The 23,733-nt window shown below is 43.4% G+C and overlaps 1 protein-coding gene and 1 non-coding gene across 2 annotated transcripts; one reads left to right on the top strand and one right to left on the bottom strand.

Moving 5' to 3' along the window:
* Nucleotides 1-56: 56 nt before the first annotated feature.
* On the bottom strand, nucleotides 57-13,427 carry CFAP276 (cilia and flagella associated protein 276). The gene is made up of 5 exons (XM_045895381.3): nucleotides 13,269-13,427; nucleotides 4,745-4,861; nucleotides 4,153-4,268; nucleotides 3,668-3,798; nucleotides 57-3,236 (listed from the first exon to the last, which is right to left on the bottom strand). Exons 1-5 carry the CDS (start codon nucleotides 13,347-13,349, stop codon nucleotides 3,166-3,168), a joined length of 516 nt encoding a protein of 171 aa, XP_045751337.1. The 5' UTR covers nucleotides 13,350-13,427; the 3' UTR covers nucleotides 57-3,165.
* On the top strand, nucleotides 1,138-1,546 carry LOC123860743 (small Cajal body-specific RNA 2). The gene has a single exon (XR_006794856.1). It is a non-coding gene; the product is annotated as a small Cajal body-specific RNA 2 (non-coding RNA).
* Nucleotides 13,428-23,733: the final 10,306 nt, after the last annotated feature.

The raw sequence follows: 23,733 nt of genomic DNA, 5'->3' as shown, positions 1-23,733 counted from the left end.
CCAAGTATACCTTTTTAGTTTACATTAGTGAATATCATTATTCTTGTTGACCCCTTGTGATGGTCACCAAATATATGATAGTTCAGAATTTATGAAGGTGTAGTTTTCTCCTTTGAGGGAGCTGATAACATGTATCAGCTTATATATATAAGCATGTATATACCAATAAGTTTTGAGGTATGTTAAGTAAGGCAGATAACACTCAATACATTTTATCTACCACTGCTATTAAAATACAAATATTATCTGCCATTACCAGCCATAAACGTCTTCATTGAAATGAGGTTAACCAGCCATGCACCTAGAAAATCCTTCAGCCAATGGGATTCCGGCACATAAATGGATATTTCCCCCTATTTGTTTATTTCAAGTGTGTGGTGGAACTGGCAGTTACAAATTATAAATTCACCAAGTTCTTCTGATTTACCCACACATACACCTTTTTCATTGAAGAAGGAGAAAGAAGAAACTGAGACATTAAAATTGCGTTCCCTGATGTGAAAGGAGCTAATTCTCATTATATAATCACTACTTTTTTTTCACTACTCACTGGGGAGTTCGAAAGTTGAAAGTAAGTGAAGGTTCAGCAATATGACTGCCATAGCATCAAGTTCTCGGTAGCCAGGGGGCTCTTGTAAATGACAGGGATATGCCTTCCTACCTCTATTCATTTCACAGTTATCCTGACTACCAAGACATTGGTTTTAAATAATCTATTCTCACCTTTCCCTTTGGTAAAATGGTTTCCGTCTCCCCTGGGGGAAGGAGCTCCTGGGGAAGCTGATACTGGTTAATGACCAGGATTTGCCTTCTCCATGGGAAAGCAGTCACCTATAAATCTCCTAAGACTGAATCATCTTATATTCAGAAGTTGGGACAAAAACTCGGGTCAAAGATCAAAGGAAAACTACAGATACGGATATAAATATGTCCCTGCACAAAGATCATTAAGACAAGCACGATTTAGTATGGCGCAAATTTGTTCAGCTTTTCTCCGGCACCTGGGTTCGCCTCCGAGCCACGCGGGGGCAGCAAAGCGCATGCCGGCCGAGAGCCTGTGCTCAGTGGTTCTTCCCAGAACCCTCCGAGGCAGAGGAGGGGGCGGAGGAATTTAAAAGAGGGTGCGGACATCCGCTTTCTTCCCAGAGGGAGAGCGGCCTGGGGCGAGGGTGGTCTGTGTTGTGGTGCGATGCTGCGTGGAAGCGCGTGTGGGCTGAGTGAGTGGACGCGCGAATGTGGGAGTGTGCGCATGGGGCGTGCAAGGCGAGTGCGTGTGCCCGTCCCTGAGCCCCTCCCCCCGCCTACACCTTGATCTTATTTGATCGGGTTGTGACCCTAGCCCCGCCGGGCCGACCCGAGATGAAAAGTTATCCTCCTGCGAAGCCCCTTCATCGGGGCGCTGTGCAGCGAGGCCCCTTGGGCGGCGGTAACGCCGCGGTCCCGGAGCCGGTCTTACGGGGCCCGGCGCTCAGAAGTGATGAATTGATCAGATAGACGAGGCCGGGCTTGTCCCGGGCCAATGATTATCGAGGCGATTCTGATCTGAGCCCGGCCCCGGGGCGCGGCTAAGCGTTAGCAGTTGGCGGCGGGCCCCGGCGTTGGGGGGCGAAAGCGGGGGTGAAGGAGCCGTCGCCCGAACCGCGGGAGCAGGAAGGGCACGGAAGCCTTGTTTGCTGCTGCAGTGTTTTTCCTTAGTCTCTTCCCTTTTTTCGTTTAGGCCCGACGTGTGATGGCCCTTTGTGTGGTACTAACACTGGTGCCCCCCCGTACAGCGTCTGCTGCTAAAGGTTATACGTGTGTGTGTATATATATATATATGCGTTATATATATATATATTTCTCCATAAGAGAACTTGCAGAGCTTATAAGAGTTAAGATTCCAGGGACCCGCCCCAGGTTTACTGAATTAGAATTATTAGGGCAGTCTGTGAGTCTATTTTTAAAAGCATCGATGTATATGGGTCACGGTAATAAATTTTTTAATATTTAGTATCAACCTGCATGAGATGATTAGCCAGAGAGTCACCCCTCTCTGTCACTTTCAGCCATTCTAAATAATGAGAACTGAAATTTGATATTGCCACTTGGCAGCAGATACTATCTGAATAGGTTGGAGTATCTCTGTGGAAGAGGGACTGCGATAGTTTGATGGAATTTAAGGACCCTGTACCTGAGTAACAGGAAGAAGCTCTTTCATCTCTGAATTATTCAACAATGCATATGCTGTCCAAACTTAGAAATGGGAATTTACCCTGCAATATTATGAAAGATCTGCAATTTCTTGCCCAATCTAACAGCAGGTTCCCCTGAGTGACTTATAATTTTAGAAACCACATTAATGCATGTTTTTAGGTACCTTCAAGCCCAAGCACCAGGTTGTTGAACCACATTTATAAGAATCAAGAGCTGTATTTCACAGCACAAACTGACAAAAAGGAATGGACTCCCAGGCAAGAAGATAGCAAAATAAGAGAATGAACAGTGGCAAGGAGCCAGGTCCAGGAAGATGGAACCCTTATGGAAAAGTAGAGCCCAGCAGATGACTAAAACCGGAAGGTCTGAAATATGTTAAGTGTGACCTCAGCATAAACGTTAACGCTACATAGAGTTACCAGAATTATGGTGTGGTAAGCTCATTAAGAGAATGAGCTATGTCCACTCTTGTTTCCCCAACACTTAGCTCAGTGGCTGACATACAAGTTTGCAAGAAATGTTGAATGGATATTTCTATGTTTGGAATGAGTCCAGTTTACAAAATATGAATACCTGTCCCCTGCCAAACACAGTACTGTTTTTTGTTTTGCTTTTTTAAGTAGGCTCCACACCCAGCCCAATGTGGGGCCTAAAGTCGACCCGAGACCTAAGACCTGAGCTGAGACCAAGAGTCAGATGGTTAACCAACTGAGCCACAAAGGTGCCCCATGTGCTGTTTTGTTCTAAATCCTTAGCTTTTCAGCAAGATGACTTTCCAAATTGCAAATATGTCCAGCAGGACTAGTTTCTAGAAGTTGGAAAACTTCCCTCCCACATTTTAAGAGCAGTCAAGTGCCAACTCTTAAGTCCATGGGTAACACACTTGAGGCTTCATCCAGCACAATTCTATTTAATGGAGGTGGGCAGCAGGATGTTCCATTATGATTAATTTAGTCCAGGGACCTGTCAACATTAGGTAGAGAAGAAGCCACCATCATTCTTTCGGGAGTAGCCTCCATTGGTGGCTGCAGTGTGAGGGGACACTGTGGAGAAAAGAGAACGGGGTAGGCTGTGAATTTCAAATCCTTTGCCTTTTCTGGGAACCTGTAATCATCCATACATTTCTGGGTATTGTGGAGGTTCTTGTATTGCTGAGGAAACTGGCCTATAGAGAGGACTGATGGGAGATAGCTATAGGTCTTCCACTCCCAGGTTTCTGCCCGTTGCTAGACCTTTTGTCTGCTAGACCTAAGCTGAGTTAAAAGCTCTGAAAAATGAGTGAATTCATTTCCTAGCTTTAGGCAGTATGTCCTCTGGTATTCTGATAATGTGCCCACTTAGTCACTGTTATTCCAAGACCTTCAGTTATCCCTGAAGTTCCCTAATGACCAATCACCTCAACTCCCTGATTCCTAGGTCAATTTTAAAAAACTCTTGTACCACCCATCTGCCCATCCAGTCTTCTAACCCTTACCTATGGATCCCTGGATGCTGTGGACAGACTCCTTCTTAGGGTTGATCCAGTGTCTGATGTTAGCTCGGGAAGTGATGGAAGGTGGCGGAGGAGGGGGTAAAAGTTCTCCAGGGAATTGGGTCTTGATGATTCTAGAAGATGGTATGGGGAAGAACAGGGAGAGTGAAATCAATCAGAAGAAGAAAGGAGAGGAGGGCAAGATAGTTGCATGCAGCCTCAGAAATAATGCAGCCAAAGGCCCTTTCTACCCTCTGGGAATTAACTGAAGATTTTGTTTATACAGATCATAATGCTGGAGGATCTCTGTTTGTTTTAGTTAATAAAAATACAGAAATTGCATTATAGATACAGATGTAAAAAGCACAGAAATGTGTATACAAATGAGTTCCTGTTGATTATCTTTGTTATTTCCCAGGTGACACTTTACCTTACATGACTGGATGGCATTGTCTTTAGGGTGGAGAGGCTCTGCCTCCACCACTTACCCATGGGTATCCTGGGTGGTCTCCTGGTGTAAGAGTATCTCACTTTTGTTCTTGAATGTCCCTGTGTGGTGGTTGTACAAGGCTGCTAAGCAGAAATCCAGGTCATCCTTTGGTATCTACGGAGGAAGTCAGTCCCCCCAGGGTTAACTTGCTACCTTTACCCAAACTCTAGTCATGTTCTCTTGGGCTCTACTTTTTCCCCAAAAGGGGAATAAACCCCTTTTGGGCCTGTACTCCTTAAATACCAAAGACATTTTAACTCTTGTCAGTATAATGAGGGGTGAGCTCTCACAGGAGATACAGAAATCATATTGTTCTTCACTGGGCTTAATGGGCCTTACCTCATTTATGGTTATAATCAGAAGAGTGAAAAGTCTGGTGAGAAAATGATTTGCTCCATATAGTCAACTGGAGCAAAACAAGCCTTCTGACTCCCCAGAGCCCAGATAAATTGGTGTTAGGTTTTAGATTTGGTAGGACCTTGGGCTGGGGACAAAATAAAGATGCTGATGCCATGAAGGACAGACTACCTTTCAAAAAAGATATGAGTTTTAAGCAGATTAAAGAGAAATAGCATTTCAATGCTAGGTACCTCAGGATCAAAAAAAGAAACATCCCGCCTCATGGAGGTGATTGTGGGAGTTGAGCTGAGCCGACTCCAGGGTTGCTGTTGCTGAGCAAGGTGAGCTGGGTTCTTATATGGCAGTTTCTGCAAAAGAGAAACCACACGCAGGACCTGGTTACAGGAGGCCTTGCTGATGTGAAAGCTTTAGCGACATCCATCTCCTTATTCAGTTCTATTTTAACTGAACCTCAGAGGGATATCTTCAAAGGGAAGAACCATATGAAGCAAGACTCCCAGGCTTTTGATGCTCCTAAGTTTTCAATCTTAGAACTGACAGAAGTAGGCCAGGAATACAGGAAAAGGGGTGGAGTGGGATGGGGTGAAGAATGCAGAGAAGAAAGAAAGATGATGAGTTCAGGTTTAGACGTACTGAATTTGAAGAAAAGGTAAATTGTCTAAATGCAGTCAACAGTTGGAAAATGAGAAGTGTGCAACTTGGAGGATAGCTCAGAATAAGTAATAGAGGTCTGGAGGTCATCCACTTGAAGTAGTGGCTGACATCTACAAAAAGGAGTGTGGCCAAAAGGGCTCATGATTGCACATTATAACGGGGAGGGGGGAGGAAAGAGAAAGGACACTAAGGTAGTCAAGAGAAGAATCAGGAGAGTGCAGTGTCTAAGCAGGAAGAGAAAAAGATTGCAGTAAGCAGGGAAGGGTCATTGTGACTGCAGAAGTGTCAAAGAAAAAGTACACTGGACAGTCACGTAGACACTTAGTACACTTAGACAGTCTTCTAAATAGAACCCCATCAGCATGAACGTGAAAAGGACCTAACTGATTTTGTCATTTAATGTAAAATGCCATATTGTTCACTGTATTCCAGTACCTAGCACCACGACTTAACACATGGTGTTCAAAAATGAAATACTGTTTGAATAATGACTGAATTCCAGTGAGTACAGCTTCAACCTAGTAGAAATCGAATTCAACCTATCCAGTGTTGGAACCCCCCTCCCCACTATACATGGAAGTGCTGTGTAACTCAGGTCAGTTAGACATTAATTAAATAGTACGTACCAAACAGTGGGCTATCACCAAAAAAGATGACAAATGAAACAAGAAAACTACAAATATATGATGCAAGCATAGGCAGCTCTCCTCACATTCCTTAAAGTCTACATAAGCCTCATCATGTCCTCATTCAGCAGAAGGATGAGACTGTCTTTCATTGAGAAAGTCAGGACTGTCAACCATGAATACCATCCTCACATCCAATGTCCTTCCATCTCAAAGAAAGGGATGTACCTTTCACTCAAGGATAACCCTTGTGAATGGAAAAAGATATTCCATTCAAATGGAAGCAAAAAAAAAAAAAAAAAAACAACCAGGTAGCAACGCTTATATTAGACAAACTTTAAAACAAAGACTGTAGCAAGAGTCAAATAAGGGCTCTACATAGTGATAGAGGCGTCAATCCAACAAGAGGATATCATAATTGTGAATATCTATGTACCCAAAGTAGGAGGACCTAAATACATAAAGCAAATATTTTTTATTATTATGTTAATCACCATACATTACATCATTAGTTTTTGATGTAGTGTTCCATGACTGTTTGTGTATAACACCCAGTGCTCCATGCAGAACGTGCCCTCCTTAATACCCATCACCAGGCTAACCCATCCCCCCACCCCCTCCCCTCTAGAACCCTCAGTTTGTTTCTCAGAGTCCATAGTCTCGCATGGTTCGTCTCCCCCTCTGGTTTCCCCCCCTTCATTCTTCCCCTCCTATCTTCTTCTTCTTCCTTTGTTTTTTTAACATATAATGTATTATTTGTTTCTGAGGTACAGGTCTGTGATTCAACAGTCTTACACAATTCACAGCACTCACCATGGCACATACCCTCCCCAATGTCTATCACCGAGGCAAAGCTAATATTAATAGACATAAAGGAAGAAACTGACAGTAATACACCAATACTAGGGGACTTTAACACCCACTTACATCAATGGATAAACCATCCAGGGTACCTGGGTGGCTCGGTCATTAAGCGTCTGACTTCGGCTCAGGTCATGATCCCAGGGTGCTGGGATTGAGCCCCCATCAGGCTCCCTGCTCTGCGGGAAACCTGCTTCTCCCTCTCCCACTCCCCCTGTTTGTGTTCCCTCTTTCACTATATCTCTCTGTGTCACATAAATAAATAAAATCTTAAAAAACGGGGCGCCTGGGTGGCTCAGTTGGTTAAGCGACTGCCTTCAGCTCAGGTCATGATCCTGGAGTCCCAGGATGGAGCCCCGCATCGGGCTCCCTGCTCAGCAGGGAGTCTGCTTCTCCTTCTGACCCTCCCCCCTCTCATGCTCTCTCTCTCTCTCTCTCATTCTCTCTCTCAAATAAATAGATAAAATCTTCAAAAAAAAAAAAAAAGGAAACGCATTTAAAAAAAAAAATCTTAAAAAACAAAACAAAACAAAACCATCAAGACAAAACTAACAAGGAAATGATGGCTTTGAACGATGCATTAGGTCAGATGGACCCAACATACACACACACACACACACACACACAACATTCCATCCAAAGCACTAGATTACACATTCTTTTCAAGAGCACATGGAGCATTCTCCAGGACAGATCACATGTCAGGCCACAAAACAAGTCTCAATAAATTTAAGAAGACTGAAATCACATCAAGCAACTCTTCCAACCACAATGGTATGAAACTAGAAATCAATTAGGGGGAAAAAACCCTGGAAAACACAAACACACGAGGCTAAACAACATGCTACTAAGCAACCAATGGGTCAACTAAGAAATCAGAGGAAATAAAAAAAATAGAGAAAATGAAAATGAAAACACAATTGTCTGTCCAAAGTCTTTGAGAGTTGTGGGACACCTGGGTGGCTCAGTCAGTTAAGCGTCTGCCTTTGATTCAGGTCATGATCCCAGGGTCCTGGGATCGACTCCTGCATTGGGCAGGAAGCCTGCTTCTCCCTCTGCCTGTTGCTCCCCCTTCTTGTGCTCTGTCTCTCTCTCTCTTTCTGACAAATAAGTAAAATCTTTAAAAAAAAAAAAAAAGTCAGAGTTGTAAGAGGGAATTTTATAGCGATACAGGCCTACCTCAAGAAACAAGAAAAATCTCAATCTAATCTTATACTTAAAGAAACTAGAAAAAAAGAACAAACAAAGCCTACCAAAGAACCAACAAAATTAGTAGAAGGAAGGAAATAATAAAGATCTGAGCAGAAATAAATGAGAGACTAAAACACACATACAGACCAAGGAAACCAAATGAAACCAAGAGCTGGTTCTCGGAAAACAAAAAATTGATAAACCTTTAGCCAGACCCATCAGGAAAAAGAGAGAGAGAGCAAAGACTTAAATAAAATCAGAAATGAAGGAGGAGAAATAATAACCAACATCACAGAAACACAAAGAATTATAACAAAATACTATGAAAAATTATATTCCAACAAATTGGATAATCTAGAAAAATGGATAAATTCCTGGAAACATAGAATCTTCCAAAACTAAATCAAGAAGAAATAGAAAATTTGAACAGACCAATTACTAGTAACAAAATTGAAATGGTAATAAAAAAAACTTCCAACTAACAAAAGTGCAGGACCAGATAGCTTCACAAGTGAATTCTACCAAACATTTAAAGAAGAGTTAATACCTATTCTTTTCAAACTATTCCAAAAAATAGAAGAGGAAGGAAAACTTCCAAATTAATTTTACAAGGCCAGCATTACCCTGATACCAAAATCAGACAGACACTATGAATGAAAGAAAACTACAAGCCAATATCCCTGATGAACAACAGATGTAAAAATCTTCAACAAAATATTAGTACATCAAATTAAATAATACATTGAAGGATCATTCACTATGATCAAGTGGGATTTATTCCGGCAATGCAAGGGTGGGTCAGTATTCACAAATCAATGTGATACATCACATTAACAAGAGGAATGATAAAAACCATATGATCATCTCAATAGATGCAGAAAAAGCATTTGACAAAGTACAACATCTGTTTATTATAAAAAAAATCTCAACAAGTGGTTTAGAGGAACGTATCTCAAGACAATAAAGGTAAACATGAGAACCCACAGCTAACATCAATTTCAATGGTGAAAAACTGAAAGATTTTCTTCTAAGTTCAGGAACAAAACAAGGATGTCTATGCTCACCACTTTTATTCAACATAGTACTGGAAGTCTTAGCTACAGCAATCAGACAAGAAAAAGGAATAAAGGCATACAAATTGGTAAGGAAGAAGTAAAACTCTCACTATTTGCACATGACATGATACTATATATAGAAAATCCTATAGACTACCAAAAAACTATTAGAACTAATAAATGAATTCCCTAAAGTTGCAGAATACAAAATTAATATAAAGAAATCTGTTGTGTTTCTATATATCAATAACAAAGTAGCAGATAGACAAGTTGAAAACAATTGCATTTACAATTGCACCAAAAATAATAAAATATCTAGGAATAAATTTAACCAAGGCAGTGAAAGACCTATTCTCTGAAAATTATAAGACACTGATGAAAGAAACTGAAGACAGCACAAATGGAAAGATATATCATGCTCATGATATTGAAAGAATTAATATTGTTAAAATGTCCATACTACCCAAAGCAATCTACAGATTCAGTGCAATCCCCAACAAAATACCAACAGCATTTTTCACAGGACTAGAAAAAATAATCCTAAAATTTATGGAACCACAAAAGACTTTGAATATCAAAGCAACCTTGAGAAAGAAAAAAGCTGGAGGTACCACAATCCCAGATTCCAAGATATAGTACAAAACTATAGTAATCAAAACAATATAGTACTTGGGGCATCTGGCTGGCTTGGTTGGGAGAGCATGCAACTCTTGATTTTGGGGTCATGAGTTCGAGCCCTACGTTGGGTGTAGAGATTGCTAAAACAAATACATAAACTGGAAAAAAAAAACCCAATATAGTACTGGTACAAAATTAGACACATAGATCAGTGGAACAGGATAAAGAGCCCAGAAATAAACCCATGCTTATATGGTCAATTTATCTATGAAAAAGGACACAAGAATATACAATGGGGAAAAGACAGTTTCTTTGATAAATGGTGCTGGGAAAACTGGGCAGCTTCATGTAAAACAATGAAATTGGGTCACTTTCTTACACCATACACAAATACAAAATGAAAATGGGTTAAAGACCTAAATGTGAGAACTGAAACCATAAAGTTCCTAAAAGAAAACATAGGCAATAATTTCTTAGACATTAGCCTTATCAGCATATTTATGGATATATCTCCTCAGGGAAGGGAAACAAAAGCAGAAATAAACTATTGAGAATACACCAAAATAAAAAGTTTTTGCACAAAGGAAGCCATCAACAAAATGAAAATATAACCTACTGAATGGGAGAAGATACTTTCAAATGATATATCTGATAAGGAATTAATATCCAAAATATATAAAGAACTTATAAAACACAACACCAAAAAAACCAATCTGATTAAAAAATGCATAGACATTTTTCCAAAGAGGACATAGAAATGGCCAACAGACACATGAAAAGATGCTCAACATCACTGATCATCAGGGAAATGCAAACCAAAACAACAATGAGGTATCACCTCACACCCGTCAGAATGGCTAGTATCAAAAAGACAAGAAATAACAAGTACTGGGAGGACGTGGAGAAAAGGGAGCGTGTAAATTGGTGCAGCCATTGGGGAAAACAGTATAGAGGCTCCTGAAAAAAATGAAAAATAGAAATGCCATACGATCCAGTAATTCCACTACTAGGTATTTACCCAAAGAAAATGAAAACACTAATTCAAAAAGATATATGCATTATATTTACTGCAGGATTATTTACAATAGCCAAGATATGGAAGCAACAAAAGCGCCCATTGATAGATGAATGGATGAAGAAAATGTGATATCTATATATACCTATGTATTGCTTCATTCTTTACCCGTTCATTTATCTATCTATCCACAATGGAATATTACTCAGCCATAAAAAAGAAAAATCTTGCCATTTTCGACCACATGGATGGAGCTAGAGGGTATTTGCTAAGTGAAATAAGTCAGACAAAGAGAGACCAATACCATATTATTTCACTTATATGTGGAAACTTGAAAAACAAAATGAAACAAACAAAAGCAGAAACAGACCCATAAATGCAGAAGACAAACTAATGGTTGCCAGAAGGAAGGTGGGTGGAGAGATGGGTGAAATAGGTGAAGAAATTAAGAGAGGCAAACTTCCAATTATAAAATAAATTAGTCACAGGCATGAAAAATGCAGCATCGGGAAGACAGCTGTTGACTACACGTACTGTGGTGAACAGAGTATAGGATTGTCAAATCGCTATGCTGTACGCCTGAAATGAATAGAACACTGCATGTCAACTACACTTCAAAAGCACTAATAAAAAGAATAACCTTTCTTCCCTGAACCTAGCCTTTCCCTGTGTTTCAGAGACGGACACCATCCTGGCATCCATCCCCTATACCCAGCTTCTCTCTCATTCCTTTATGACTGTCGCACTACCACTCTATCACCTTCCCTGCAGAACTAGACTTCAAGAGTCAGCATTTACTATCTTCATTTCTCCCCCCTTTCCGTCCCCTCTTTAGCCACTACAGTCTGGCCTCTTTCTCAAGCAAGCACTGAAACTTCTCTTGCTGGTGACCAATGATCTTTATTTAAGCTAGGTTAGGTGGATCTTTTCCAGACCCGATCTTATTTGATCTCTGCATTTTCTGGCACCATGATTCTGATTCTCTCAAATGTTCTCTCCATGCTCTGTGGGTCCAACTCCTCCTGGTTTTCCTCCTGCCTCTAGCTGTTACTGCTCAGCTCCCTTGTCAGCTCTACTTTCTCCCTCTGCCCCTTAGACAGTGCATTCTCCAGGGGTTTCGTTTCCGTTTTTCGTATTCTCATTCACTGGATGAGCTTATTCCTTCCTATGGCTTCGACCACCACATGGGTACTGCGGCTTCCAGATATACATCTTCAACCTAGAACTCTCAACCATGTTGCCTGCTACTCATCTCCACTTAAATGTCCCACAGGCACCACAAAAGCAACATCTACATAACTGATCTGAACATCTTTCTCCCAAACCTGCTTCCCCCTGGATGCCTCCATTCAGTAAATGGTATCAATCAAGCCCTCGGAAACCTAGGAGCTATCCTAGACTTGTCCCTTCTCTTGGGCCCATATCAGTTTCATCAGTCCTGCCCTTGGCAACTTTTTCACATCTACCCCTCATTGCCATCCCCTGCTTTAGATCCATTATTTCTCCTGGAGATTGCTGCCCTCTGAGGCTCCTGCTTCCTTGCTGATTCCTCTTGTCCCCACTCCCGTTCTCTCCAATCTACTGCCATTGTGCTTTCTAAGACACCCATTGATTGTGTCACTCTAGTGCTTAAAATCCTGACATGATCCCCCAGCATCTCCAGGATAGAATCCTAGCTCACTAGCATGGTTTACACAGCACACCCAGCCCAACAAGGTGACTCCAGCTTCTGCCCTCTCCCCTCCTCCATCTCACATTGATGCTCCAGCCATTCTGGACTCTTTGGCCCCAAACAGGCCACTCTTTCTCTCCTTTCCATGTATGTGCACCTGCTGCCGCCGTGCCTTGAATGTCTGGCTCTTGTTTCCTTCTTTCTAACTCACATTCCACCTCCTCCCTCACCTGGCCCAGCTAACTCATATTCGGATGTGAAAACTCACCTGCTCTGGGAAGCTTTCCTTTAAGCTCCCGGTTCTCCTGACACATGATGTATAACTCTGTCACAACACATATGCTATTGTGCGAGCATTTTTGCTGCTACTGTTGTCAGCTTTTCTACTAGAGTTTCTCTAAAGCAGGAGCCATATCTAACTCCTCTCTACATCCTCAGTGTTGGGCAGAGTGCCCGGCATATAGTAAATGATAAATGTTGAATAAACAAAAGGAAGCTCTTTGATTCTTTTATCAAGCCACAATTACTATTGAATTCACCTTATTTTGCACCATTTCAAGCATCCCAAATACTTCTGCCAGAAAAAAAAGATCATCTAAATTCCTCAAATCGCTGACACACATACAAAAACACATTCCAGCATTAACCAAAAGACAGAGGTGGTGTGAGGGCAGATGTATAAAGCATGATCAGGTGGCTTCCAGACCATTCTCTCCCATTCTATATCTCATATCTTTTCAGAGAACAGGTTTCCAAACAGGGCAAAGGGTGGCTTGGTGGGACCTGGGCCTGATTAATCCACATTATACCAAGCATCGCTTTGCGCAGCGAGAGCCCCTTGTTCCTCTGGGCTAGAGCTCAACTTCCCTCTCCTCAAAAGCATCTCTGAAACGTTAGCGGATCTGAATATGGAGCCAAGGAGGCAGCCAGAAAACAAACTTCTCCGGTACCTGAGTCAGTGTCCTCACCAGAGCGCTTTAAGTTACCATCTCTGCCCATCACGCCAACAGAAAGAAGAGTGCCCTCGACCTTGGTGGGAATCTACGCCAGAAAGCACAGTACCTTGGAAGCCCGGAGTTTTCCCAGGAAGGTATCATCGTTATCCAACGTAGGGTGCTGGAAGGGGTCTCGGGTGAAAGGCATGGTAAAATGCGGAGTGAGCCGCCGGTGTGAGGGATGGGAAGCCCGCGCAGCCGCACACGACGCACGCGAAGGATCCCGGGTCCCAATTGTTTGGAACGCCCAGTTTCGGTTGCCCGGCAACTCTCCCGCCATCTGTGACTGAGGTGGATTCCCTTCGAGAAGGGCGCCACCTGGCGGTCCAGCGCGGGAGACCCCTCGGAAGGAAGCTCCGGGGAACGCAGAGGGGAAAGCGCCATCGAGCGTACCGGGGAGCCCTGCATTTGCCCTTGGGAGCCTTAGTTGAAAAACGTCGGCCTCCCGGCGTGCAGGACTTCTACAAAAGACTTCAGCTGAGTAAAGAAGTCCTAAAAGATGGCCCAGGAATTTCCTTCCCCCTCGCATCTAACGAAAGAATTTTTCAAAGCAACGAGAGAATGAGGATGTTAAGAGACGGAAGAGCCCAGGTGTCGTGCTTGGAAAATTGCAGGCTAACGCAAACCCTCCTTGCCTAAACTCGGTTTAACTATGCCGGTCTTAAGGCTTCGCATAGAGCCGTTTGTAAAGGCACGGGTGGATTTGGCGGGATGGAAGTAAGATCTCCAGAAGCGGCTGTTGCGGTAGGTAACATCTACCGGGGCCACTCTTCCAGGCTGTAACTTCTGGAGGTGAGACGGCGTCTCAATCTTCCTTCTATCGCTGCGCACAAAGGAGGTGCTAAATAAGTATTGTCGAACGCCACGCCTGCAAAATTAGAGATGCTCATAAATGGCCCATGACCCGAAAGAGCAATGGAAAACGTGAATTTGGTGGCGTTGGCTTGGAGGATGCTTCTACTGCGTTCTTTACACGACCCCTGTGCCCGCCTGTTGGGCCGGTTGCAGACCCCGGGCGCGCGCAGTTACACGCGGCGCGCGCCAGCGGCTGCGGCTGCCATGGCGACCGGCAGGTAAGCGGCAGAGGCGCGCGTGGTCCCTGACCCATCCGCGCGGAGGGAAAGAGGAGGCGGTTGCCAAGGCGACGTGGGTAGGAGGAGAAGAGGAAGGAGAAGGAGGGAGGAGGAAGGATGGGCGGCCTCGGCGTAGCCGCAGGGAGGTGACTGAAGCGAGCCCAGCCCCTTGCATCCTCCCCCTGTGAACCTCCCTCCCCTTTTTTTCCGCCCTCTGCCAGCAGTAGCCGCGGCCGCAGCACCTGAGCCGCTGCTGGCGCTCGCTCAGGACGACGCTATGGCTGAGCCGGGGCGCAGCCTCCATCCCGCTGCCCGAGGCAGGGGACGAACTGAGCGGCGCACACTCCGGCTTCTGCGGCTGCTGCTCTGGGTTGGGACCGCCTTCCAGGTGACCCAGGGAGCGGGACCGGAGCTTCACGCCTGCAAAGAGGTACTGTCTTCCCCGGCCCGACCCCACTTTGGTCAGAGAAATCTTGGATCCTGGCGGAGATCTTGGGAACCCAGGCACAGACAGTTTCAGAGGCCACGGAGTTTAGGTTTCTTCGGGGACGAGGCGTTATGGGGGGGGGGCGGGAAGAGGAGCAGACTGGCGTCATGGGGAGGCCAGCGCACTGGAGGACTCACGAAACAGATCATCCGCACAGCCTGGGCTGCTGAGCTCAGAGGGGAAGGTCCCAGCTCCAAGGAGCCCAGGAGGGACCTGGGTCCCGGGGCTCGGGAATGAAGGAAGAAGACATGGGGTGTCTTCCTGCTGCAATGGAATTACCTTAAAAGTAGCTGAAAATAAAAGATTCTGTGCAGAGGGGCCAATCCGAAAGCGAGAGGGGAAAACGGGGTAAGAAAGGAGTTAGGAAGGCCAGAGGAAAGTAGGGGAGCAAAGTGGGAATCCTTGTGGTTTTATCATGGTTTCAAAAAAAGAGTGTGAAGGTGGGAGATATGCCAGGGGGACTGAAGGAACGCATCACCTCTCTCTCCCCCTCCTTGTTAAACATCCAGTTACCTTGCGGGCTGCTAAGTGCTTTGCCTCCCCCAGTGCGCTTTGTTTAGTGGACCTGACAGCCCACAACCCCTCTGATCAGACTTTGAGTCTGTAATATCTCGCTTTCCGCCAGTCTCTACTTTCCTTCTCTGGACTTCTGCTGACATATGTCATGAGTCTTTTTGAAGGTGTTTCGAAAAGATTGCCAACACAATTCACACAATAGGTAGTGAATGTCTTCCAAATGAAAATTCTTTGAGCATTCTTTTTGGAGGGAGACACAAAGGTATTAAGGAGTAACAAAACTCAGTAGTTTCTATAGTGTTGAAATAACATTATTTGGTTGTTCTCTGGTAACCTTTTTTAACCATATGGCGGAGGCAGCAACAAAATACAAGAACTGCATTGGGGAAGGTAAAATAATAAGAGTTGTTCTGGTGCTCGCTTCGGCAGCACATATACTAAAATAAGAGTTGTTCTGTTATCTCTGTGAGATGTGAAAGATTTCATAATACACCAAGAGTCTAGCCCTGTAAAAAGGATCTCCAGTGTCATACTGGGCTAGGGTTTTGAGAGATTGAAATACTTTTTGTAAGTTGTCAGTGTTCACTGATTAGTAACAACAACCCCCTCTCACAAGGAACTATGTTATTATGAAGGTGCTCTATCCATTAGACTGTCTACAACATAACAGATCATGAAGAAGTGAAGGGTGAGGGGAAAGAGAGATAATTTTTTACTTCATTCATGAATATGACACAAGTGATCCCAGTCAGTGGCACTTTTGATAACTTTTTATCAGTTCCAATGATGACCTGCCCTGGACTGTCTACATTTCCACTTAGCCACTTTATGAACTGGGTTTTTTTTTTTTTTAAGATTTTATTTATTTATTTGAGAGAGAGTGCACACGCACAAGAGCAGGTGGAGGGGCAGTGGGAGAGGGAGAAGCAGACTCCCTGCTGAGCAGGGAGCCTGCCATGGGCTCGATCCCAGGATGCTGAGATCATGACCTGAGCCAAAAGCAGATGCTTAACTAACTGAGCTACACAGGCGCTCCTTTATCACCTGTTTTAAAGATGGCTAGGAAAGGGATGATCTTCTCAGTGACTGTGGCTTACTGGCCTTGGTGGTGTGTGGCCTAACCAACTGAGATACCTAGTTCAAGCAAGCGCCCTTGCCTAAGAATCCAACATGGGAGTCTCCTGAGTGGAAGGTAAGAATCTTACAGTTCCACTACTGCTTCTTGGTGAGATCTTGTCAACTCTGGAAAATGTGAGACATTTAAGAAATTAAACACTTTGTATCATCTTGGTTTGGAGGGAAGGAAGAATACTGATGCTTGAGAACTCTAACTTGGGCACAAATTTTGCATTTAGTCCTTTTTAAATGGCTGACATTTGCCTAAGCAAAAGATCTTACTGCAGAACATGAGCTTAGGGCAGTGGAAATCTGTGCAACTCAACATAACAGGGTTCTAGTCCCTGCCTGTTATTTACCACACAGTTTTTGGATCTGCACAATGGGTGTTTCAATAACATCTACCTAAAAAGGATTGCTTTGAGTACTGAAAGAGAAAATTAAAACACACACACACAAAACACAAAAGCAAATACAAATTAGTTACCTAACCCCCTTTCTTGTTCAGCTTCCTTACCATTAGATCCATACCCCATGCCAGAGTCAAAGTGGCTTAGGAGTCATGCTCATTGGCCACAGGCATCAGCAAGTCCTGTTTAGACTCTCCTTGAGCAAACAGTGGCTGCTGGACACCCTTGACTCCAAATAATAAGGAAAAGAATAAACCCATTGTTACAATAGTCTTCATTTGGCAGTATGAACCAACTCAACAAGGTTGGGGGCTTCCAACCCTAAATGGTGAAAAATCAATTCAGGGTAGACTAACCCTTCTCTATTCTTAATCTTCATATGAATTTCTTGTGAGTCCATGTTGGGTATTATTGGCAGGGACTCTCATCAGGTCAATCTGATTTGACAACAATGCTGTTCCAGCCTTGTTTCTGAAATCTGAGGTACCCCTCTGGATCTAATCAGGAAAAAAAAAAAAAGTTTTAACATGAGGCCTAAACTGAGGTGGCAGAGAACAGGGAGTTCTAGATTGCTAAACCTGTGCTGGGGTGTGGCATGCCTTCGCTTTCACAATTTTACAATAATCAAGGTCACCAGTGGAACTAAGCATCCTGTATGGTATTTGTTTTCATGAATCATTTCTTTAGCTTTGTGCTAGCCTGGGCCAGAGGCTGACTGAGAGCCAAAGGAGCATTTCCTATAGCACAATGAATATACATCAAATGAGAGAGGAGCAGAAAACCTTCTTTAACAGATCTGCCTTGTCCTGAGGCTCCACAGCTAATTGCCCCCAAAGGGACTTCCCAGTCTATACTGAAAAGTCCATAGGGCTTGGGAATCTGGCATACATGGATTGTAATAAAATGGGATGAGTGAGTGATGATTGCCACTTAGTAAGGATGCTATTTCGAACAAGTTAATTGGCTTCTTGCAGCCTCAGGTGCCTGATCTGTAAAATGGGGATGGTAATACTCATTATTATTCTTACTCTTACAAGGCTGTTGTGAGGATTAAATTAAGTGAGATAACACATGCAAAGTGCCTAGTGCATACCCTTGACATATTACAGGTGTTTAAGAAATACTGGTAGGCAGAAAAAGTAAGTACACAAATAAGGATATATAAATGATAACACAGAGTTAACATATGGTAAGCAATGCAGAAATGGCAATACAGAATTGAATAGGAGAGGAAGAAAACATATTTGAACAGTTGGCGCTTGACCTAGTTCTGGAATAATCAGTAGGACTGCAATGGGCGGAGATGGATTAGATAGAGGGGGGGAGCCTGCAGAAAGTTCCACAAGGAAAATGCAAGGGACCCTGGGAATTGCAAGTAGACCCGGCAGCTGAAATGTGAAGTAGGTGTGAGTACAATAGGAGATAAGGTTGGAATGTGGAGTAGGTGTGGGGGACAATAGAAATCAAGGCTGGAAATTTAGAAATCCGAAGTGGAGAATCCCTAAAGGATTTCTGGCAGAGATAGCGGCCTGCTCAGAGTGGATTAGCATGAATGAAAAAGTAAACATGGTTGAGGAAGGCTGGAAGGTGAGAGAAGGAGAGGAGATGGGGTCAAGGAGACCAGTCAAGGAGGAGGCTTGCAGAGGGACTGTACTGGCTGGTGGCAGTGGGACACATGGAGAGGTGTAGATATGAAAAATACGCTGAAGGTAGAGGTTAGAGGGTTTGGCAACTGACTGTAAGTGTAGGGTGAAGGAGAGGGGCAAGCCAAGGGTTTTGGTTAGGGTTTTCGAGTGGGTGCGGGAGATGCAGAAAGAATAGCTTTAGGAGCAGAGTGATGGCCTTTCACAGTTCTGGGATCAGCCCCTCTACCAGGAGGGAGAAAGTCCTGAGATCCCGGCATGATACTTTATAGCATGATCATAGCTTCGGGGCTTTTATGTTTCCTCCTGTATTTGCTTCTAACTCATTATTCAAGGTTTGAACTCCACAGGGAAATGAGTAGATCTAGAAAACATTCAGGACCCCTGAGCTTTCATGAAATATTTCACCAAAAGTCTAAGATTTAAAGTGACTGCGGGGGGGCATCTGGGAGGCTCAGTCGGTTGAGCTTCCGGCTCTTGGTTTCCGCTCGGTCATGATCTCAGGGTTGTGGGATTGAGCCCCTGCATCTGGATCCACACTCAGCGGGGAGTCTGCTTGAGATTCTCTCCCTCACCCTTTGCCCCTCCCCCTGCTCTCTCGCGCTGTCTAAAATAAATAAATATATCTTTAAAAAAATTAAAAAACAAAGTGACTTGGGGCACCTGGCTGCTCAGTCAGAGGAGCGTGCGATTCTTGATCTTGGGGTCGTTAGTTTGAGCCCCACATTGGGTGTAAAGCTTACTTAAATAAAAATTTAAAAACTTAAAAAAAAAAAAAGATTTGAAGTGACTCCTTTGGTTGGGAATCACCAAGGTTGGATGTTTAAAACATCCTGCCATATTTGGTGGAGAGGGGAAATTGAAAGTCTCTTTTTGTCACGAAGTATTCTTTTTTTTTTTTTAAGATTATTTATTTATTTGAGAAAGAGAGAGAGAACAAGTGGGGGGAGGGGCAGAAGGAGAGGGAGAAGCAGACTCCCCGCTGAGCAGGGAGCCCTCCTGGGGCCTCTATCCCAGGACCCTGGGATCATGACCTGAGCCGAAGGCAGATGCTTAACCAACTGAGCCAGCCAGGTGTCTCTCACTAAGTACTCTTGTAGGGTTACAAGATGTACTGGTTTTGGTTGATATAAGAGGGGGCTAAGGAGTAATAGATTTTTGAGATCTGAAGACATTTGGGAAGTCATTTTGTCTATTCTCCTGTCTCAAGGTAGGAGTATACTAAAACTGAACCAGACTGATCATTATCTACCTTACCTTATTTTATTTTTTAAAAGATTTTATTTATTGGGCGCCTGGGTGGCTCAGTTGGTTAAGCGACTGCCTTCGGCTCAGGTCATGATCCTAGAGTCTCGGGATCGAGTCCCACATCGGGCTCCCTGCTCAGCAGGGGGTCTGCTTCTCCCTCTGCCCTCTTCCCTCTCGTGCTCTCTGTCTCTCATTCTCTCTCTCTCAAATAAATAAATAAAATCCTTTTTTTTTAAAGATTTTATTTATTTATTTGAGAGAGAGAGAGTGGGGGTGTGGGGCAGAAGGAGAGGGGGAGAATCTCAAGCAGACTCCACGCTGAGTGCGGAACCTAGTGCAGGGCTCAATCTCACAATTCTGAGATCATGACCTGAGCCGAAATCATGAGTCAGTTGCTCAACTGACTAAGCTACTCAAGTGCCCCAATCTGCCTTACTTTAAAAGAAAAACTTTAAGGGCACCTGGGTGACTCAGTCAGTTGGGTGTCTGACTTTGGCTCAGGTCATGATCTTGGGGCTATGGGAATTGAGGCCACGTCAGGCTCTGTGCTCAGTGGGGAGTCTGCTTCTCTCTTTCTCTGTCTGCCCCCCCCCCCGCTTGTGCTCTCACTTACTCTTTCTCTCTCAAATAAATAAATAAAAATCTTAAAAAAAAAGAAAGAAAAACTTCAAAAATTGTAAAGATGACATATTTCATTTGCAGAAAACTTGAGAAAAAATAGATGAATAATAATAAGAGAATAAAAATCACCTATACGCCTAGCATTCAAACTATCAATTTTAGGCATGTATTTGTGAGAGGGAGGCAGAGTAGAGGTACAGAGCGTGGGGTCTGGATATACTGGGTGGGGTGGGTTCAATTTCCAGCTTCTTCACTCAGTAATGGCATGACCTTGGGGCAGTTATTTAATCTCCTCACGCCTCAACTTCTTCATCATTGTGATGGGAATATTAATAAAGTCCACTTAATTGATTACTATATTATGACAGTTAAGTGAGTTAATACATGTAAAGTGCTTAGAATAGTTCCTGGTGCATAGTAAGTACTCAATAAACGTTAGCTGTTCCAATTTTTTTTTTTAAAGATTTTATTTATTTATTTGAGAGAGAGAGAATGAGAGAGAGCACATGAGGGGGGGAGGGTCAGGGGGAGAAGCAGACTCCCCGCTGAGCAGGGAGCCCGATGCAGGACTCGATCGCACGACTCCAGGATTATGACCTGAGCCGAAGGCAGTCGCCTAACCAACTGAGCCACCCAGGTGCCCCTGTTCCAGATTTTTAGTGGAACTATAATTATCATGGTCTTATAGTAGTAAAAAATTAGTAAGAATTTAACAGGGGTAAAAATGTTGGAAAGGAAAAAAGAGTAGATGTGAAAGATATTCTGAGAACAAAGCTGGTAAAATTTGGCAAAGAGAGGGAAAGAGAGCATAGCCGTTAAGGGTCTGGAGTTGTACTATCTGGATACGGTAGCCACAAGCCCCGTGTGGCTACCAAGCAATAAAAATGCAGCTAGTACAGCTGAGGAAATGGATTTTTTAAAAAAGATTTTATTTATTTATTTGAGAGAGAGAGAGAACACAGAGGGAGAAGCAGACTCCCCGACGAGCAGGGAGCCCGATGCGGGGCTGGATCCCAGGACCCTGAGATCACTACCTGAGCTTAAAGGCAGATGCTTAACAGACTGAGCCACCAGGTGCCCCAAGGAAATGGATTTTTAATTTTATTTAATTTTAATTAAAAGTTAAAGCTAAAATGCACACTCATCTAAGTCGCTGAAAAATTGTTAGCTGTGTTTGGAACTACTTGGGTATGTGCCTCTACTTTCTTTCTTTCTTTTTTTTTTTTAGATTTATTTATTTTGGAGAGAGAGGGTGCAAGTGGGGGGAGGGGCAGAGGGAGAGGGAGGGAGGCAGATTCCCCGTTGAGAGTGGAGCTCTCCGGGCTTATTCTCACCACCCTGAGATCACAGCCTGAGCTGAAATCTAGAGTCCGTTGCTTAACCCACTGTGCCACCCAGGCGTCCCCATCTACTTTCTTAACCAGAAATTTTATGAAATCTAAATAGAGACCAAGTGTTTTTGATGAAAATTTAGCATCTGAATTGAGCGATGCGGTAAAGTGTAACACACATACTGGATTTGGAAGACTCAGTACAGAAAAATGAATGCAAAATATCTCAATAATATTGCGTGCTGAAGGTATGTTGAAATGTATTGTTAAAATTAATTTCACCTGAAAAATTTTGATTTCACCTGTGTCTCTATACTTTTTCAAATGTGCCTCCTGGTAATTTTAAAATCTTGTATGTGGCTCGCATTATGTTTCTATGGGCCGGTGTTGGCTTGGTGGTGACGGCTGTTCAAGTTTGTCACCTGTGGTTTAATCCGAGCAACCATTTCAACTGCATTGTCTTGGGCAGGATGCTCATCCGCCTTTGTCTCAGTTTTTTCATTTGGAAAATGGGGATAATCTAGTTTATATCTTTTATGGATTGGTGGGAGGGTTAAGCAAAATAATGCTTCCGGTGCTTTGCAAAATGCAGTGTAGAGTCAGTGCTTAATAAATGTTGTGCTTGTTACTGTTTTATGATCTGCTTTCTGAAAACTTAGGAATGGGACTGAACTCTAGATTACCTTATTCCCTTTTAGCCTATTGAATACTATTTTTAAATAGCTTTATTATTTGTGTAACAATGGCACATTCTTATTCTAGAATATCAGGAAGTATAGAATGCGAACAAGGATGCAAAACTTACCCAATATTTCATAACTGGCTAAAATCACTATAAACACTGTTGCATATTTCCAGACTTCTTTCTATACTTACGGACTTTCTATACTTCTACACATAAATGTATAGCTATAAATATACAATTCTCCATAAATGGGATCATATCACACATGCTGTGTCATAACATATTTTTTTCATGCAATAATTTGCAAGAGACACCTCTGCTAATAAATATAGGTCTAACTTCATCATTTTTAAGGCTACATAGAGTTCTGTAGCACGTATAATATAATCTATTCAACCAACCAATTCAGAAGACTTCTAAATCCTATTACTATCAACGGTACTAAAATGAATGCTTTTGCATATATATTTGTAAACATTTGCTCAATTGTTATCCCGTTAACTCCTTAAGCATGTCCTCACCTTTTCTCATATCTCTGGCAAAACTGTCAGTCCTTTCAAACTTGACAAATCAGTAGGCAACACACACACACACACACACACCTCTGTTTTTGCTTGGTCCATAGCTGAAGGACCCTTCCTGTTTCAAGAAGGACCCCACCTAGAGCTCCCAAGTGACCTCAGAGCATTTCTGGAAGCTATTACTGCAACTGAGAGACAGAATCTTGCTCCTTCTATAGCAAACAATACAAACAAATCCCTATACATCAATCTTTTTTTTAAAGATTTTATTTATTTATTTGACAGAGAGAGACACAGCGAGAGAGGGAACACAAGCAGGGGGAGTGGGAGAGAGAGAAGCAGGCTTCCCGCGGAGCATGGAGCCTGATGCGGGGCTCGATCCCAGGACCCTGGGATCATGACCTGAGCCGAAGGCAGACGCTTAACGACTGAGCCACCCAGGCGCCCCTCTATACATCAATCTTGTTTGCTTGCAATCTGAGTTGCTTCTCAGCTGCTTCTCCCTCCACCAGCTGGGAGTGAAAACTCCGCTCTTGGCCACACTGCATCCAGCAACCCTCTCCTCTCTTTCACGTTTCCCCGGGTAGACTCTGGCCCTGGGGAGGAACTGGGCTTGGAAAGCAGACTTGATACTTCCAAATAACCAATGCAGTTGACTTACAAATTTGGTTAACGGTATGAAAGAAAAGCAAAAGATATGACAAGGAGCCCTAATCATAGATCGTAGATCTGCCCTAGATGGTAGATCGGGAAGGTGAGAGCCAGCCTCTCTGAGGAGTGGGTTTAAGCGGCGAGCGGAATGAAGGCTGTGGAGAAGTTTGGCAGGTGACGAGGAGTGGACAAGTTTGCAGGCAGGAAAGAGTCTGTGCTTAGGAGACAGA

Source organism: Mirounga angustirostris, unplaced genomic scaffold (assembly GCF_029215605.1).
Source record: "Mirounga angustirostris isolate CCGP_5_RB_7025 unplaced genomic scaffold, mMirAng1.0.hap1 SCAF_4, whole genome shotgun sequence".
NCBI classification, from domain to species: domain Eukaryota; kingdom Metazoa; phylum Chordata; class Mammalia; order Carnivora; family Phocidae; genus Mirounga; species Mirounga angustirostris.
The sequence above is the reverse complement of the archived record's forward strand: the minus strand, read 5'-3'. Positions and strand labels throughout refer to the sequence as shown.